General features: G+C 37.8%; 1 protein-coding gene across 1 annotated transcript in view; it reads right to left on the bottom strand.

Moving 5' to 3' along the window:
- LOC141448401 (uncharacterized) overlaps positions 1–20,575 on the bottom strand; it is a 320,931-nt gene that overhangs the window by 119,973 nt on the left and 180,383 nt on the right. Inside the window, exon 2 of the mRNA XM_074116758.1 lies at positions 16,451–16,659. Within this exon, the coding sequence (XP_073972859.1) occupies positions 16,451–16,659 (209 nt within the window). The remainder of the gene's footprint in view (positions 1–16,450; positions 16,660–20,575) is intronic.

Raw genomic sequence — 20,575 nt, 5'->3', positions numbered from 1 at the left:
AAATCTAGTTAATGACTGAATCTTAAGTGATAAGGTCTAGTGTGTTTGCCTTAGAATAGAATCTGCTGCAAAAGACCTCTTATAAGACGTCTTAAGAACGTGGTACTTCCGGTTATCTGACGTTAGAGAAAGTAAAATATCTGCTTCGTAAACGATTTCCCTTTAGAGGTATCAAGTTCCGGAAAAGAAAATCGTTAAAAGCTGCAAAAGCTTTCCCTTCCGGTTAGCCTAAGTTTAGCTACTTTAAATCCGAAAATGTTTCCTGTAAAAGTTGTCTCGTTCCAATTTTAGTAGAGGTTTCGCCAAAGCAAGTACAGCAAAAGTTGTGGTAGAATTACGTACTTATGCTTATTAAGTAAAAGTATAACGAGTTGAAAAAAAAAAATCATGGAAGATTTGAAGGAAACCTGTAAAAAAACCCCGATATTAAAATCTGGACACGATCGCCCCGCTTCCTGTTTACCTGTTACAGTAAAAGGAAGTAAGCAGTGAGTAGTACGGAAGATATATTCTCGCGGGACGGCGACAGAACGACGGAAAGAGGTGAAGAATTAAAGAACAGGTTGCCACAATTAAAGGTAAGTCTGAAATAAAAGGCAAATCTACTCGTCTTTATCTTTAGTTTGTATTCTTTCTTTTATTTTAATTATTTTTCTAATAAAGAAAGTCAGATTGATGGAAGTTCTTGAGGCGTTTCAAAGGAAGTGGAAGAAGCAAGACGATTGGTTAAAAAGAGAGCTCGGAATTCTCTGTTTACTACGCGGCCACCTTTATTTACCTACTTCAAGCAGTACACGGACTTTGTCGTCTAAGTATATTCACAAAGTATTTCCTGCCCCGACTACAATATATCTTACGTCGTTCTTCTTGCGATTGAAAAATTGCGTACTAGAATGTTGAAATCTTGTCAGATGAACTTCATGATCGCAGGAAATTTTCTTATTCTAGTTTTCCGTTTCAAGCAGACAAAGTCAAGTGAGGCTTCAAGATTCATTGTTGATCTAAGAGTTCTGTTTTCCACGCTGTACCCTCAAGATACAATACAAAGGTCAAAATTGTTCAGAAGAGAATAAAAAATGAGTGTAATCAATAAGAAGGCTCTGGTAATAAATAGACTTTATCTTTTTACGGCTGAAATAAAATAAGGAGCCCTGGAGGAATGGCGGAGTGTGGGGGGGATATAATATAGATGGGACAGGAAATACTTTGGTTGCAAAGTCCGTGCTGGAGAGCTAATACTTGAAGCAAGTAAATAAAGGTGGCCAAGTGGGGAAGTGGAGTATCCTGTGCTCTACTTGACCAATCGTCTTGCTTCTTCCACTTCTTTAGAAGCGCTTGAAAAAGTTCCATCAATCTTTTTGCTTTAGAAAGGAGCAAAAAAGGAAGAAAAATAAAAGACTAAGGAATACAACAGAAGAAAGAAAGACGGTTAGTTTTGCCTTTTACTTCGGACTTATCTTTATTTCTTGCAATTGTTTACTCCTTATTTATTTATTCCCCCCTCACCCTAACCTATTGTCGAGAAGCTTTTTTTTACGTCAAATTTTTAAAAATTCAATTTTAACCGGAAATATCCGGTTTTAAGTTCCGCTGATTCCCTCCCCTCCCCCTTCCGCCAAAAAAGTGGTTATTACGTGAGTGAATGAGTGAGACTGTCAGTCTGAGGTCAGCATAGAGCAAAAACAACAACAAATAGCGGCAAGTTAGAACTTGTTGTTTACGATAATTGCCGCTGTAATAGATCGAACCACCAGCTTATCGATCAGAAGTTCCGCTTTAATAAATCAATTTTTACTTTTGGGGGAGGGTGTTTTCTCGATAATTAATTCGATTTTTTTTCTTATTATTAACTTGGCATACAGATCTTTTTAAAAAATGAAACTGATTCATGTGAGGACGCTTTGGGGGGTTGGGGGAAGGCTTCCTTCCTTTTTATGAGCTACTGAACCCTCCTCTCATCTATCTCAACACAATATTATTGGGAACTAAATAAGTAATTATTTTTATTTTGAATTTGTTTATTTATTTTGCAACTGTAATAGATACAACAAGCAAAAGGGATGAGAGTAAGGAAATGGCGCAAATACACTTGCACGCACATATATGCACTTACATACACGTGCGCGCACATGCATGTGCGCCAAGAGGCGTGAGTGGAGTGAACGACGACCATCCAGTGATGGAAGCCGTTAGTTCGCCTGATTGGCAAGCTTACACAGCAACCATCCTAGAAGGTCGGCGTTGTATCGAGATGGTCGCGTGGCCACCGCCGCTTTAGTCTGCGCTGTGGATTTGAAGGAAGTGTGGTTTTAGACATGTTGTGGATCAGAGGGTTGCAATGACTGTGTAGATTTGAGTGGAGTTTTGTGTAGCGAGATTGGGGCTATTTCAGAAACGAGAGGAATATTGAGATCAGAGTGTATTGTATGATTGGAGACGTAGAAGGGAGTGTTAACTATTGTTATTAGAATTTTTGATTGTAAGGTTTGAAGTCTGCTGATGTTAGATTTTTTGGCGCTTCCGTAAAGCTGTATTCCGTACGTCCATATTGGGGCAAGTAGAGCGGTATATAGTGTTCGTTTGTTCGTCAGGATCAGTTTTGATCGTTTGTCGAGTAGCCTTTTCAACATTTTATATCTTAGATTGAGGTCAATTCGTTTGTGTCTCGTGAAATAAGTAATTAAAATTTCAAATTTGAAGTAGACCGGAACTCAATTGTACTTAGATTCATTTCCGTTTTTTGTTTTCTTTTTGGAAAAAAATCCGAAAAAGAGAAAAATCCGTGTTGGCAGCAGAATTTTTAATTCTTTGAAAATCAAAGTACAATTTTACGGATCTTTTCGTACGCAGCTCCTATATACTTTTAGTGATGTCACCATTGAATAAGATTCTGTAAGCTATGGTGGCTCTCACCTACGTCAGTTCCTGCTTCTTTACCACGTACATCCGCTCCATCAAGTACTCCACTACACACAAACACACCGAATCCTCAAAACTTTGCTTACAACTCTTAAGTAGAAGGAGAAGAGGCTTGTTGTTCCAAACATTTGTGTGTAATATGTAGACGCGAGTTTTGCATGAGGTGAGACAAAGTTTACGTAAAGTAATCATTAATTACCAGCCAGCTACGCTCGTCCCCCCCCACCATAAAACAACACCTAGTTAGTTACTTTACAGTTCGCGCTGTTCTCCTTGAAAACCGCTCTTCCTCAAATATTCTCCCCTGGTTCCCAGAGCTTACTAGATAGATTACGTAATAGTGTTATTAAAGTTTTGGCAAATTTCTTTCACGACAAACATACAAACATTATTCTCACGTTTTGCTGAAGTCATCCAGATATTTTATACATTAAAGCAAAAACTTTGACGTCATATATCTCGCTAAGTTATCTTGAAACACCAATTTGCGTGTTTTAACACGATTATTAGCAATAGTAGCAACATTAAGATGTATCAAGGGTTTGTCCAAGAATGCTGGCGAATGTGCAAGCGATTGCGACAAAGACAAAATTTCTAAATATTAAGGTTTTTTTCCCTCATAAAATATACATTTTCAGAGACACGCACAGCTGAGATGTATTGTTGGTTTAGTGGGTTCGATTCCCGCGGTCTAGGCCTTGGATTTTATTTAATGGTTAATATGAGAAATTTACAGTAAAGTATGCCAGGCGGTTATAGGCTAGACCCGCACATCTAAGATGTATTGTTGGTTTAGTGGGTTCGATTCCCGCGGTCTAGGCCTTGGATTTTATTTAATGGTTAATATGAGAAATTTACAGTAAAGTATGTCAGGCGGTTATAGGCTAGACCCGCACATCTAAGATGTATTGTTGGTTTAGTGGGTTCGATTCCCGCGGTCTAGGCCTTGGATTTTATTTAATGGTTAATATGAGAAATTTACAGTAAAGTATGTTAGGCGGTTATAGGCTAGACCCGCAATGCTAAGATGTATTGTTGGTTTAGTGGGTTCGATTCCCGCGGTCTAGGCCTTGGATTTTATTTAATGGTTAATATGAGAAATTTACAGTAAAGTATGTCAGGCGGTTATAGGCTAGACCCGCAATGCTAAGATGTTGGTATTGTTGGTTTAGTGGATTCGTTTCCCGGTCTCTAGGCCTTGGATTTTATTTAATGGTTAATATGAGAAATTTATATCAAAGTATGTTAGGCGGTTATAGGCTAGACCCGCAATGCTAAGATGTTGGTATTGTTGGTTTAGTGGATTCGTTTCCCGGTCTCTAGGCCTTGGATTTTATTTAATGGTTAATATGAGAAATTTATATCAAAGTATGTTAGGAGGTTATAGGCTAGACCCGCAATGCTAAGATGTTGGTATTGTTGGTTTAGTGGATTCGTTTCCCGGTCTCTAGGCCTTGGATTTTATTTAATGGTTAATATGAGAAATTTATATCAAAGTATGTTAGGCGGTTATAGGCTAGACCCGCAATGCTAAGATGTTGGTATTGTTGGTTTAGTGGATTCGTTTCCCGGTCTCTAGGCCTTGGATTTTATTTAATGGTTAATATGAGAAATTTATATCAAAGTATGTTAGGAGGTTATAGGCTAGACCCGCAATGCTAAGATGTTGGTATTGTTGGTTTAGTGGATTCGTTTCCCGGTCTCTAGGCCTTGGATTTTATTTAATGGTTAATATGAGAAATTTATATCAAAGTATGTTAGGCGGTTATAGGCTAGACCCGCAATGCTAAGATGTTGGTATTGTTGGTTTAGTGGGTTCGATTCCCGCGGTCTCTAGGCCTTGGATTTTATTTAATGGTTAATATGAGAAATTTATATCAAAGTATGTTAGGCGGTTATAGGCTAGACCCGCAATGCTAAGATGTTGGTATTGTTGGTTTAGTGGATTCGTTTCCCGGTCTCTAGGCCTTGGATTTTATTTAATGGTTAATATGAGAAATTTATATCAAAGTATGTTAGGCGGTTATAGGCTAGACCCGCAATGCTAAGATGTTGGTATTGTTGGTTTAGTGGATTCGTTTCCCGGTCTCTAGGCCTTGAATTTTATTTAATGGTTAATATGAGAAATTTATAGTAAAGTATGTTTAGGCGGTTATAGGCTAGACCCGCAACGCTAAGATGTATTGTTGGTTTAGTGGGTTCGATTCTCGGTCTCTAGGCCTTGGATTTTATTTAATGGTTAATATGAGAAATTTACAGTAAAGTATGTTTGCTTGTCGCCTCCGACCACGACACCTAATTGATAGTTGGACGTAAAGCCCCGCCTGATAAAATAGGCGATAAAAATAGGTGTGTTACTCTTTTTTTTAATTTCTTATAGATCATTAAATCTAGCTAAAAAAGGTCCTAGAAGATTGGTCCGAAGCTTTTAAAAATGCTATATCAATAAAATGAGAGATGGAAACGGAATAAGGAACGGAAATTACAGAAATATTGAAAAAGAAATAATTATTGCAGATTTTTGTTTTTAAGAGGCTCTCATTTAATGGCCTCGATACGGAAGGAGACACAATGGAGGAACTGAAATTAAGGAAACTAGGTACAGTGTGAGCAAGACAAATATATCTCTCCATCTTACTTCCATTGTCGACCGTTCCAGAGACATTTGCATTGGTTTTGGCATCCAACCAGCAGTTTTGGTTGATGTCTCCCTCTACATTCAATTTAATAGTTTGTGACGCTGTTCTTTGGTGACTATAACTAAGATATGGTAAAAGCTATGGTACAGGTGAACAGATTTGGGCCTCTTGGTTATATTCCATACAGCAGCAGCCATTTACAAAATCTCTAAAACTGGATTATTCCAAATGATTTGGGTTTTTTTATTTAGGGGTGATTTGGGGGAGTTCATTGCCTCCCATTACCTGTAGATAGTTAGTTGGGAGCAGCAATAAGAAAATGAAATCTCCTTAAAGAAATAGAAATACCTTCAAAGACAAGTCAAGGCTCAAGTTAGGGGGGGGGGGGATTGTATTCACATCCTGGACGAAGTAGGCTCCAAAAAGCATACTTTATACTGGAGCTTATTTGAGCTTAGAAGCTGGGAAATAACTTTTTTTTTGGCAAGAAATGCAAACTATTTCAGCTCCTTAATTTGAGGAGTTGTAATACAGTATTCTAAATGAGGAAGACCTGCGAAGCTAATATGTATTGTGGTACTGGGTTCGATTCCCGGTCTCTAGACCTGGGATTTTATTTAATGGTTAATATGAGAAATTTATAGTAAAGTATGTTAGGCGGTTATAGGCTAGACCCGCAATGCTAAGATGTATTGTTGGTTTAGTGGGTTCGATTCCCAGTCTCTAGGCATTGTATTGTATTTAATGGTTAATAAAAGAAATTTACAGTAAAGTATTGTTTGCTAGCCGCCTCCGTCACGACCCCTAATTGGTAGTTGGACGTTAAGCCCCGCCTGAAAAAATAGGCGATTACTTTACTTCTTTTACTTTTTCTAAATGAGGACTCTTTGTAATGGGAGAATGTTTCATTGGTTTAAACAGAAAAAGTGGAAAAAACTCTAAAATGAACTTAACAGTTTCCATTTGTAATTTCATCCTTAATTAGGAAAGTAGTGTGAGTAGGTTTTTCCGCGGAAAATTTTGTTTGTAATTAATATTGTTTTGAAATTCAAATCTCTTATTTATTTACAGTAAAAATAAATTTAAAAAACTTCATCAAAGAATTTTTTACTTCAATGATTTTGGGTCGCAAAAGCTAGACTTTATTTAATTTTATTAACAAAAAATAATGTTAATAATAAATAGGAAAAACAAAAAATTTGTTTATACTTTGGAAAGCAATTAAGTGAGTCACACCAGGTAGAAAAAAACAATTTCAGGTGACAAAAATGGAATATTTGAGAATTGTTTTATTTATATTTTAATAAAAGGCTTAAAATTCATGATGGGTTGACAGTTCAGCCCCTTCGGGTAACATGTAAACTCACCGGGCGTGCATTAACTAGTTTTCTGATTTCATTCTTGGCCGCACTAATATGCGTAAAATAAAAAAGAAAAAGAAAAAGCGTGAGCAGTGTTTGGAAAATTGAAAATTCCATCACAGATGAGGATTAGGTGAAAAGAGAGAGAAAGGGGAAGGAAAAAAGGAAAATGGTGAAATGAGAGCCGGGAAAACCTGGACAAGAGGTGAAGAAATAATGGAGGAACTGGGGCCGGTGGTTAACCAAGAATGATGGTAGCTTAAGGGGAATGGGAGAGACTGGAGGTTGGAGACCCGGAGTGTGGCATGAACGAGAGCTCATCATCTTGACCGGCCCAAGAGCGCGTCCTGACAAAGCACGAAGTGATCATCAGGACTTAGCCTCTTCACTTTCAGCTAGAGTCACTCAAACCAACGAACCACCATTTATCTACATCTTTCGGCAAAGAAAAAGGAAGTAAAAATGATGTAATCACTGTAGTACAATGACGTCACTCGGAAAACCTTTTCTGGTTTATTTACTATCAACCTTTTTCTCGCAGTTTAGCAAGGAGTGCATTCGGGTGCAACAAAATGGAGTTTTCCACATTTTCATTCAAGAGAGAGACCAACTGCGCTACCCAAAAACACCTAAGAGTTTTCTGAACAAAAGAAACTTTAAGGAAAAATCGGCAGTGATGTCGCATTTTCGTCCATCTTTAAAACTATAAAAATTGGGTCAGGAGGTATGAGTCCCTTTTATGTTTGGGACTCCTTAAACCAGAAGGTCCAGCAAGGGAACCAAAAGGGAACCTGAAAGAATTACAATCTGTCTGGGAGACAGATCGTCTAAAACAGGGGACCCCAAACTTTTTACTCAGGGGGCCACCGATCACTGTCCCTCAGACCGTTGGAGGGCCGGACTAAAAAAACAAACTATTTTAAAGTAAAAAAAAACGGGAACAAATAGAATATTTAAAATAAAGAACAAGTAAATTTAAATCACCAAACTGCCCAGTATTTCTGTGGGAACTATGGACCTGCTTTTGGCTAATGAGATGGTCAATGTCCTGGTTTAGTTATAGTGCTTTGCCTTTCTTCCTACTTCTGGCTGTTGGAGCCATGACGCGTGCGTCCCGCGTCATCGGAAGTAGTACTGTACATGAGCGACGCAGCGTTTTGCGGCACCGCCACATATACGAGTAGGTGCTCCTCCTCTCACTGACCACCAATGAAAGAGATGCCCCTTCTGGAAGTGCGTCGAGGGCCGGATAAATGTCCTTAGGGCGCCGCATGTGGGGACCCTGGTCTAGAACTACACGAAAAAGTGCAATATAGGAAAATACCTAAATTTAACAATTTTGGCCTCTTTTTTCTGTAAAAAAAAAGGTAAAATATTCCCAAATTTTCTTCAAACTATAGGGCATATCCCCTCTATTATAAGTGCCCTTCTTTGGCGACACAGATCAAATAGATTTCGAGAGAAACTGTGCCGAAAACTGAAAGAAAGGAATTAGCAGAAATTGTTGTTGTTGTTGTTCTCCTTCTTCTAGTTGTGGTTATTTCTTTTGTAAACAACGTAGTTGCCTAAATGCTAGAACCAGAAAAGATTTAATTACCTAAAACCGGAAAGAAAAATCAACTTCCTCCTGGGAATATTTTACACCAGATTCGCCAACGAGGAAACCCAATTGCTTTTGGAATAAGATACTCTTTTGGAAGTGCAAGTTTTTTTTTGTGAATAACCGGAAAACAAAATCCTGTGAAAGGAAACGGAAAGGAAACTAGACAAGAGTAAACACAAAAGGAGACTATTTCACGCTAGAATCACTCCCTTGTGATACAAGAACCAGCTGTGTGCGCTCTATATGGGTGACAAGCGTGCTGACGTAAAGCAACCTGTCAGCCACAGCCAGTAATATAAACAACAGGATATGATGTCACATTAATTACATTTAAATTTTAAAAATCTCCTCTGTCTTCTATTTTATTGCATATAGTTTCTCATTGGCTGTGTGAGAAAGCTCACTCAGCCAATGAGAAAATAATTCATCTACGTAGCTGAAAAAAATGCAGCCCCTTTATTTATCTAGCTGAGAAAATAAAGCAAATTAAGAAAAGTTGCAGATTAAAGAGATACAGTTATTTAGGAGCGCATTTTATTCAATAAAATCGTTAGCGCTACTATTTCTGGGAAAAAAAGCCAACGATTGCTTCAGAGAATTCTCATCACTGGTTCATAGATTTGAGCTTAAATTTTAGTACCTAAACTACGGTAATACCTAAACGGGATACCAAGTTTGAATTAACAGTGATTTTTGAGATATTCTGCTAGCCCACATAAAAAAAAAAGAAGAAAATTGTCAAAGTTGGGTGGTTTTTCCACATTTCCTGTTAGGCAGTTTTTTTTTTCTACAGATCGTCCTCTAGAGCAGCGTTTCCCAACCTGTGGCACGCGAGTTATTGGTTGGTGGTACGCGAAAAATAATCAATAATGGCGGACATAAAAAATGAAAGTATCAAAATATTATGGAAACGTTTTTTACAATAATACATAAAAATTGTCTTTATTAATAATAAATATAATATAGTACAGTATAATATAGTACAGTATAATGTAACAGTGAAGTTGTTAATATGTACAGTAATAAGGTTGGTCTGTCTCAAGATATAGGAGAAAATATAATAGCACATTTAACAGGATTAAAATTGTCTTTCATGGAGTATTTTCCCAAAACCCGAAAACACAAATGATAATTGGATTTCAAACCCCCTTCTATAAAGAAAATTTAGGAAAAGCTTCATCATTATCAAATAAAAGATAAAGAAAATTTAATAGAATTATCAAGTGACAGAACTTGAATGATAACTATGTAAAGCTCTGCTTAAAGAGACTGGATTGTATTGAGAGTAAGCTCTATCCAAGCAACATTAAATTTAATTGGTACTTACAGGTAGTTGAATGCTTAAAAGATATTAATTTAGAAGATTTGGGCACAAATATAATAATCCTAAAAAAAGAACTCTGTAAATTAATTAATAATTTTGAAGAGAAAAATATGTACGCAATTTTTAATTATTTAAAAAAAGTTTTAAATCTAAGATCTTACACTTTTACAAAGTTTATAAAGTGAACATGAACTTGAACTGCTTTGTAACAGATATATTGGTTATCTCTATACAAATAAAGATGATAATAATAAAATAACACACTCGGGAATAACCAATTTCACGAAATACAATCATTTTTACGAAGTGGTAGAATTTAGCATGATTGGTACTACCAAGTGGTAGTAGCGAGCCAAAAAAGGTTGGGAAACGCTGTTCTAGAGGGATTTTTTTTTTTCTGTTGAGGAAAATATTGAAAACTCAATTTCGAAAAGTTGACCTTACTTCCGCATACTGGGAATAAGAGGGACGTAAAATCGTCCAGCATTTCCTTTCTGAGGAATTCACCAAATTTAAGGTTTAATTATTACCAGATTCATTCCCAACTTTACGCCAAAATAGGATTATTTTAAATAATTCCTTTCCCTTGGCATAAATATCTGTTGATTATATTTCCTGGGGAATTACAGGAACACATCTGGAATGAACTTAATTACGTTAATTAAGCCTGGCATTGCTAACAAGTCAATTTCGTTCATAGTACAATATTTCTCTCAAGAGGAATTCATGTCACTCATTCTTTCACTTCTATTTCTTAGCGAACTAAATTCCTCTCTAGCGGAAGTAATGTTTAACTCATTATTTCAGATTTTCTTGGGGGGGGGGGGAGAGGAAATGGTTTAAAGGAATTTCCTTAAACCTTGGACACGGATTGCACTTAAGGGGTGATCTTACATCACCTTATTTGGGACAGTTTTTCCTGGAAGGGAGAGGGGGTGCTATCCCTGAATAGCTTCCCTCTTAAAGAGATCATTTCACCTTTTTAAAATTTAAAAAAAGCGGGTTAACTATGTGTAGTTCAATTTCAGAGTCGCTAAAACGGAAATATACAGGTACAAAATTTTATTGAAACTGATTTTTTTCACTTTTCAGAAAAGGGACTCTCCACGATTCCCACTCAGGTTCCAGCAGGACTCACACAGACATTGATCTATAACTTTTAAAATTGTAATAATTTTTGGGGGTGGGAGAGATATCGTTTTAGGGAATTGTGAAAAGGCATCGGGACAAGTAAAAAGGGTAATTTTGGGGCGATATATATATATATATTTTTTTTTTTTAAATTTGGATAACCTACATAACAAAAGATTCTTATATCTACTGTTACTGCGATCTATTTGGTCATACGGCCAAATCGAAGTATGGGGATCGACTAAGCGTTCCAACTCACTACGCCTCCAGACATTACAGTCAAAAAAATACTTCAGAAAACTTCTTTAACGCTCCGTCCTATTGTATCCTAACCTCACACTATCCATAATGACCTCAAAATCCCTTTTTCATTACAGATCTCTTGCTAACACTCGTTTCTTCAAATTTCATTCCACTCTACCAGCAGCTCATCCTAACCCCCTCTCATAGAACACCTATCTTCCTCCACATTACCAGGTAATCCTCTAAGGAGATTGGAAGAGAAGATAGCCTCTCGTGATCTTCTCTTATCGTGAAAGCAAAGCACGTTACTGTAGTGACATCACTGGGTGCCTTCTTCACTCATGATTTTCTTTTATTTCTCTTTCACCATATTAGCTTGTTGCAACAACTGTTGCAGTGGTAAATTACAATAAAAGATTTGTATAAAGTTTCGAAGAATTACATTTGTTCAAAAACTTAGATTTCTAAACAAATCTATAAATTTGGGGTACACATCAGATATTTTGTCCTCTTCTGATGTCATTAAAGTTAATTTTTCGAGAACTGTATCCCAGGATGTAGTCACAGATGAAGAGGAGACTCAGATAAAATTAACTAGCTACTTTGCATATTAACCCGGTCTGTTCTGGTCCACAAAAGGGCGAAGGGCTCGGAGTAATCTAATAATGCATAAATATTTATTTTGGCTTTTCACTTTCCCCCCCCACTTTATTCTTTATTTTTGGCAGAAATAATAATGATGACAGTGAAGAGAGGTGAGTGGGGAATAAAGCAATGCCAGGAGGAGTTGGGCAGCGGCCGGGAGGAGGGGTGCAGTTGCTGGAAAACAAAATTAAAAGAAAAAGAGCGAGAATATTGATTCAGCAGAACTTAATAAAGTTCAGTATATTAACGTAGCCTGAAGGCGGTGCAGGCTGAAGGCTCTATGTAAAACTGTCAGAAAGTAGAGGCCACGGGTCTGGTGTGCGAGTATATGCTCACTGGGGGAGCGGCATCCACCGCCAACAAGAGTGGCAGGTAGAGCGCAACTAGGAGCTGCAGGCGGCCAGTCTTGCCGGATGATGTAGAGGTGCCACGCTCCACAGAACGTTACTTTACTTCCAATTTGAATTTCAAAACAAGTTAAGTTCGTTCCTCTTCACCTACACTCCTCCACGCGTCTCCACTGCGCGCCACACCACTCAAGAAGCCCCTTCATGTGTGTAAGACTATGAATGTCTTAGAGATATACAGGATAAATATAACTTGCGCTGTTTATGTGGATTTAAAGGCTCATAGATAAATTTTTTTCACCAAATTATAATTTTACGTTCATTTTTTTTACACCCCCCACACATTCATCACTTTGTCTTTTTATTATTAAATTACAACAAAAACATTGAAAATAAAGTTAATAATTTTTGCCTAATTTGTTGTTGTCTCGTGATTATCGTAGATTTGAATAGCGAACGTCCCTTAGTAGTGCACGGCTGGAATATTTAGAGCAATAATCACTAACTGAGAGCCCATAGCGAAGTAGCCTAGCATCACCCAAGCGGAATTTCACCTAATAGAAAGAAACGTTCAGCAGGAACTAACACGATCAGATGATTGCATCATTTCCGTTAGGCTGGAAACATAGTGGAGCGGCGAACAAAGCGGCAAAAACAAACACAAGTTAACATATGGGATCGCGCATAGTGGAGAGCAAAGCGAAGATAGAGCAACGCTATCTATGTTATAGAGAGAGTATGTTTTCGCTTTGCTCGTCGCTCCACTATGTTTCCAGCCTTAGCTAGACTGCCATCCAAGTGCTCAAACTTCACAATGTTATCATTTCGAGGATGTTCTGGAAATACCTTGGTAAATCAACTGTCCTGGACAGAGATAATACTGTTACCCTACTGTATCAGGTTGGCTGAGTGGACATGCGAATTTTTATCGTACCATCTTTTCTCAAGTGAGGCCTTATTCAGTCTCGCCAATTTGCGCCTGGCTGTGGTCTAGAGTCCAATGAGACTGTGCGGCATTTTGTAGAGGTGTGTCCTGTTTATTCTAAAACTAGATTCCTCGTCTCCAGAAGATCAAATGACTTCCTACCGGAGATTGTGGGATCTGGTAATTTTTACCAGAACTTTCTTGGTTTATTCCAGTGCACTGTAAGCGATTGAGTCGTCATGCTCCCTAGTGTCCTGTTACTAACTTTATTAGTTTATTGTATTGGCATCTGGCAATCTTTAGCCGGATTTTACTGGTTTTGAAGCCCCGGTATCTCTCATGAGATGAGGGATGGGCGTTTTGGATTTCCTGCGTTCCTTCCCCTTTTTGGTGGAACCGCCCTTCTAATACAATCTACAATTACCCTACTGTAACCAGGACATGTTGGCAAAGCCGGGAATGAGATGATGACCGCCCTGGTATGGCAAAGGCATCAAAACCTCCATTTATGGGTGCTGAAGGCCGATTGGCGACGATTTGCTTAGTAGGTGAGTGACGAGGATGTCTGTTCTGGATCGACCAGCCGAACTAAGGAAGGCGATTAAAACCGAAAAAAAAAATTGGAGTATAAGCTGGGCCGGCACTGAAGAAGCTTAGTAAATTCTCTGGGTAGATGGGATAGAGCTTCCACCCAAAGATGATGAAACGTGGGGAAGGAGATACCCTACATGGAACCCTTTCAAATCCTGGGATTTCTTGAATATTCAGGACTGTAGGAGTGCTTTAGGGATTCGTCTGATACCAGTAAGGGTACACAAAACTTTTGTTCCACCCTATTGGCTATCAAGCCCTTTGAAATTGATTCGAGGCTAAGTGTAGAACTAGGGAAGACTATGGGATTATAATCCCTTTAGAGAAATTCTAACAAATATAAATATAGTGAAATGATTGGCCGTCCCGGTTTAGTTGGATCCCGTAATTCCTTACTGGCAATTACTGGGAAAAACTACTGTTGACTTTTCTCGCATATTGTCAGCTTGGAACATTTTTCTAGTAGTTTTTTTTTCCAGAGAAGAAAAAGGAAAAGCTAGGTGAAATAGCGCGTTAAAGAAAATAAAAATGCGTTCTATACACACTCTGAAATTACAGTTGAAGTGAAGTATAAATAAACTAAGAAAACAATAGGGTATCAGGTATAAGGAGTTACATACAACTTCTTACATCTTTGGGGGGTTTGGGGGTTCCTGGCTGCAGGAAAGGGAATAATAAAAAGAAAGTTAGGGCGGGGGTACACAGTGCGGCAGAAGAACCGGAAACTGCTGCTGGGAGTTAGCAGTCATAGTGAAAGGGGGGGAGGCAAATGCTTCGAAAACAATTCTCAAAGTCTCAATATAGCTGCCGCTTTGCTTGGCCGGGCGCTTGGGGCTTCTTATATTGGGCAAGGTTATTGTAAATTGCTTGGGCACATAAACCTCCCAGCTATTTGTTGTTCAGCTTCTCATTTCTTTCTTATTTTTCTCTTTACTTTCTTATCTTGATACTTTATTCTTCCTCTTACCTCTACTAACAAAGTTCAAAAAAATAAAAATAAAAATAAAATAAACTTTTCAAAGCTATAAGATCCAGTTTTGGAAAACATTTTCCTAATTGGACAGACATAATACGGTGTATTTTCTTTCTTAAAGTTTCAAAGAAAACTTCTAAATTATGAAAGAAGTATTACGTAATTATATGTTAATTAAATTGACTTCTTGACGTAAACGGATATCTGTTGTGGACAATTGTTATTATTCCTATTTTGTCCATCTTCGTTAACAGCAACCCTCAAGAAAGAGACCAGTTTAAGATAATGATTCTCAATCCAGGAGAACCGAGACTCTTCAGGTGTACTTTTGAAAGTGTTTTTGAGCTAGCAAAGAGTACAGAACAACAGTCAAGTCAAGAGTATGCCCAATCTTTCTCCAGCATTACGTCAAACCTCAAACGAAGATCAATTTAAAAAAAAAAAGCTATCAACTCGGAATCTTTGAATACCCAGGCCATCTCTGTTATTTCTCTGTTAGCTCTGTTATTTTAGTAATGAGAGATGTCTGATAAGTAGTTTTGAGACAGAATTAATCCGTCAAGGCCGTGGGGCTATATAAGGATAATTGTAGGCCTATTAAACTGGCCCACTGCAGGCTCAGAAAACACATGCATTGCGTGGGCCTGGCAGATGGCTAGCCTCTGTAGGTACTGTCAGGAAGAGGAGGAGGAAACGGCACTGCACGTGTTGTGTCAGTGCGAGGGGCTCGTATGGCTAAGGATGTTATTTCTCGGGGAGGAAAACCAAGGCCTGAGGAGCTTTACCCAGGGAGCCCGCTCTCCAGAATTAAGAGTCTGATTAAAAGGACAGGTCTGGGAGGGTGAGCTTTAGAGTGAGGGGAGCCACAATAGATCCAAAGGGGTCGCAGTGGCGTAGGCCTTGAGGACGCCCTAGTTTAATCTATCTATCTATCTATCTATCTAAGTAGTTTAGTAAGCTCTTTTATCTAATCTTCTGCTGAAATTCCGCGTCTTTCCAAAATAAACTCGTGCTACATCTTAATCAGTCTCATCTCCAGATAACTGATCTGTTTTTGGCTCTTACCCTTATAGAGAATCTAATGTACATCTCTAAATCAAACTTTTTTCAAATCCAAATTATCCAACTTAGAAATTGCCTCGCTGAATCCACATTTCCCAGATTTAAGTCCATACCGACTCCAGAGATTGATTAAATTTATTGCCAGAACCAAATCAAATCCAAATCCTCTTTGCTAATCTATTGATGTCTATGATGCATCAAAAATCTATCGTCCAATATCATTTATCGTTTAATACAAACGTATTAAAGAGCTTACAACATAATGTTTAATCTGTTAATATCTCTCTGATGTCACCGGTATTTGTTAACAATTCCCCCCCCCCCCACAATAAATAATTATCTCAATTCACTGCCATCTAAATAACTGGAAGGAGGGTGCCATATAATTCGTATTTTTACTTCCGTATGTAAGTAAATATACTTATGAAATCAACCCCTTAATATCTATCTTGTGAGTAGTGCCAGCCCTACTTCGGATGTCTGGTTTCTCGCGAGGGTGTTCAATTCTCTTTCAAAGAGATTCTGTTAGATGTAAGTGAAGATAGGTCTGAAGACTGAGAGGACCTAACCAATCATCTTGACTCCCTTTAAAGATTAGTTTGCTGAAAGAAAGACCACAAAATGGCGGCCTGTTAACAGGATATCATACTACAACAGAGTTAATAATATAATTAAATCCATACATACATCCACGTTGATTCCTTCATATGGGAAAATCTTGATCCGTGGATTATCGTTGGGTGAATATCTGTAGAACTCGCGGAAACCACGATACCATTTGACCGCATACAGTGGCGCTCCTTGCAGATCGTACTGACAGTGAAGTGTGGCCTCTTTGTCCCGTTCTACGGCCGGCGGATGAATGAATATGGAAACGTTGTTCAGGCACCAAGCTCCTGCAATATAAATATATTCATATATTAAATAATTGAAGGATATCAATCCTGGAAAAAGGGCTGACTATTTCTACCGGGATCATGGCGGATATTTCCGTCTTATACCGTAACATTCACAGAGTACTCGAGCTTAGAATAAAACAAAGTCCCAGAATGGAACTGTTCCTCAAGGACACTCAGCCGAAAAGACATTGAGCAGGTAAACCCCCTGCTTTTTGATATGGGCAAGGGACTTTTACCCATTTAGACTATCAGGCTGAAACCAGGGTAGGTTTATCATCTCCCATCTGAAGGAAAGAGGCATATTGTGACCTCCTCTAGTAGTAGTTCTGAGTAGAATAAACCTTGCTTTTTTATAAAGTCATAGTAATTCAGTGGTAACGGGGAATAAATAACTTCGGTTCTCTAGATGAACTCTTTCTTGGATCCTCCCAAAACCCAACGAGTGAAATGTGTAAATTTGGGAAGATTTAAAAAAAAAATCTCTTCAAAAGCAGAGATAACTTTGCAGGATAAAACCGGAGTTTGTTTTCCCTTGGTATGATTAGTTAAGATCTGTTATCTTAAACAGTTTCACAGTTAATTACTGAATAATAAGCGTGGAGTTTCATTTAGTTGTTAAACTGAAGAAACAGTGAAGGCGATATTATGGTTGGTTCCATCGTGTTGGTGGGCGGGGCAGTCCAGCTTTCAGCCAACCAACTTCTTCGGTCAGGAAGGTGAGAAAGAGATGGCTTATTATTGTACAGAGCTGGAAATACGTACACTTAATCAGTTTGAACGGCTATTCAAAGTAGATGGGGTCTATCTTGTTGTTCAAATAAGAGCAACATTCCCGAACCTTCCCAAACTGAAAGGGATACCTTCCTGAAAGTGCTGGAACAATGATTACTCCAGCAGAGAAGTCCTTGGTTAGCCCGCTTCTCCACCCTCTGGAACCTCTGATTTTAAAGCTTATATTATAATAAAATCTTTTATGTTCTAAAACAAAACAAATAATAAGATGAGATTAGGACCGTAACGGAGTGTTTTAAAGCTTTTCAATTGAAGCCTTTTAACGCAAACTGACTAGCATCATGGACTCCTATAGCTTCAAATTGGAAAACTTTTAATTGCACTAATTTTCTTAACATTTAGATTCATACAAAAAGATCTGGCGTTAAATGATGAAAACGATTTTCCCAGTCTCTAATTGTTACGTCTTAAGAGCAACGTCTAACAGATTTCTTTAAATATGAGATTGTTAATTAAAAGTCTGACGGATAATTTCCTTAGTTTATTTTAAATTTACTTTAGATGTGAACACTCACACTACCTTTGCTCACTGAACAAACCTTAAGGTACACTAAATTTATCAATTTCGAAGAGAAAAACTTTGGTGAAATTATCTAGAAAAATCGCATAAAAGTGGAAAAGCCAATCAGAAAGACGATAAATTCACTCTTCTAAGTCATGTGGCTTTTCACCCGGGAATCTTTGCCCTTCTATGGGAAATGTACTCTCTTCTCCCGGAAGTGCTATATAAGAATTCTCTTATAGAAATGTTTCACATAAGATCCCTAGATTTAAGCTGATTGATACACGAATAGACACTGCTACCTGGATTAGGCCAACAGAAAATCAATAATTAAGTACCCCATCTCTTTCCTAATTTTCCTAATGACGTCGTTTATTCCTGTCATTGTTTTTGTAAACTTATCTCTGCCTCTTAAAAAAGAAAAAAGAAAAAGGTATTACGACCTCCCAGATGTTCCATTCAGAGTTTTCTCTAAGAAAATCTATCCAAAGATCTTTTTTTGAGTCAGAATAAGTGGTTTTTACAAAGCGTCTCTGAGAAAGAGCGTAGTATATTCAGCTCAGAACTCACTAAGGAAGGAAGCTTGAGCAAGCTTTCAATCGAAATCTTCAGGCAACGAAGAGCAGTTGTGCAATATCGATATTCATTTTTTAGGGTCTTTGTTGTTTAAAGATGGCTGAAATGGGGTAAATGAAATGCTGATTACACTTCTGTGTAGGTGAGTAACTTTTACTGGAAACATGTTCCCCGAGGATAGTCCTGGTGTAGTTCTCGAGGAACAGGAGCCGTTCTGGAAGTTCCAAGAATTGTTTTTCTCGTAGATTACGTTGAGAGAAAGTTTTGAAGTGTTCCGTTAGATTGTTTAGAATCTTAGAACCAGTAAAATTATTCCTTCCACGGCCATATTGTGCTGGCGAAGGCTAAAGCAATACTGAGCATGTAGAATTTAAGTACATTTTAAGGGAACTTATGATAAAGATAAGGGATTATGTTTATCTCAATAACTGCTAATTTTCAGTCAGTTAAGAACCACTTAAAGGTATGTCTGAATTATTCCCCCATTAAGAAGGGGACTTTCGAGAGGATTAACGTTTATGGAAGCCGCAGGAGTTACAAAACGGAATACTGGTCCCTTTAATTTTTAACTGAGCTAAAGAGATACTTAACAAAATGTACTTTTATATGCTCAAGGAGCCAAAGGGTTCCACCAACAAGGAAAGGTCTTCCCTGAAAGGGTGAATATTTTCTTTGCTTCTCCCCTCGACCTCGCTCCTTTAGTTGCACCCTCGGAAAAATCACTAGTTCCCGTTAAAGACGGCACAGCAAGGGGGTGATTTCCATCTCTCTTATTAAAATGATTCAAAAAAAATATATATATTACCATAATTTTACATAAAAAAACTAAGCACCGGTGTCTAGAGTGGCGATGTAAATTATTCCTCTTGAAATGAAGGATTTAAAAGGAGAAAAACGAAGAATGAGACCAGAAAAATGAAGAGAATAGTTAAACCAGAGAGAGAGAGAAGAAAGAAAAGGAAGTTCTTTTTTTTTTAATCCTCTACCAGGAAGGTTATCAAATTCACAAGGAAAATTGGATAACATTGTGTTAACCTCATGTACTTCATGTTTAGACATGTCTCTACAGTACTTTTTATTCCACTTGTCTGTGTCCTGGGGCTTCTTATTGGTTACTGTACTCCTTTAGTGTGTGTGTGTGTGTGTGTGTGTGTGTGTGTGTGTGTGTGTGTGTGTGATGTTTTATTGCACTTTTTGTTTGTTTTATTCAACTTACTGTTATTTGTTTTTTTTATAGTTTCTCTCCAAAGTTTTAAGAGAAAGTATTCAGTTTATATTTCTGGTTTTACTTTAAAATGATTGGACACTATTTAAGAAATAAAAACTTGGAGGGGGGGGGGAATAATACGTAGAACTCTCGACGCAATAGCCGCTGATGAATCTAAAATGCGTCTCGAGAATTACGAGATTCCTACCGAATCTTTTCGCAGAGATCTAGATCTATCTCCATTTTTTTGGTTAAAAATCACTAAATGTCCTAACCAATTAGCCAATTGATGACGCATATATTTTTGCATGTCTGTGCACGATTAAACCTTGCTCACATTACAACTTAAAATGATTTCTCCTATTAATCTTACTCTGATGACATTTTCAGAATTTTTTACATCGAAATTTCAACCTTAATGACTTCTTCGTACGATAGAGAACGTAATCCTCTTTCCGAGCCGCTGACTTCCTTGTTTCAGTTTCCTAAGAAGAAAAAACATTCGGTTTCGCTTATTAACTAAAGTCGCGCCGAGGAATCTTGCGGAATAATTTTTTTTTCTCTTTATTCGCAGCAAATCCAATTTCATCAAACCAATGCATTTCCGCAAGTGATAGCTTATACTTCCGTCCTCTCTTTGTCTACCGCCATCTTCCGCTAAACCGCCCTCCACAGCCAGTATCATTATACGCTAGCAAAACATCGACTAGTCAAGGAGAAAATTCCTTATTCTCACCTATAACTACCACCCTCACTTGATTCGATCAGGGCTAGGTCGATGTGACCAAGTAGAAACGCTTGTTTGAAATTACACATTTGACTACCAAATTGTGGAA

This window comes from Rhodnius prolixus, unplaced genomic scaffold, assembly GCF_049639745.1.
Source record: "Rhodnius prolixus isolate KJV_2025 unplaced genomic scaffold, Rpr scaffold_25, whole genome shotgun sequence".
In the NCBI taxonomy this organism is placed as follows: Eukaryota; Metazoa; Arthropoda; class Insecta; order Hemiptera; family Reduviidae; genus Rhodnius; species Rhodnius prolixus.
This window is presented reverse-complemented; position numbering and strand designations above follow the sequence as displayed.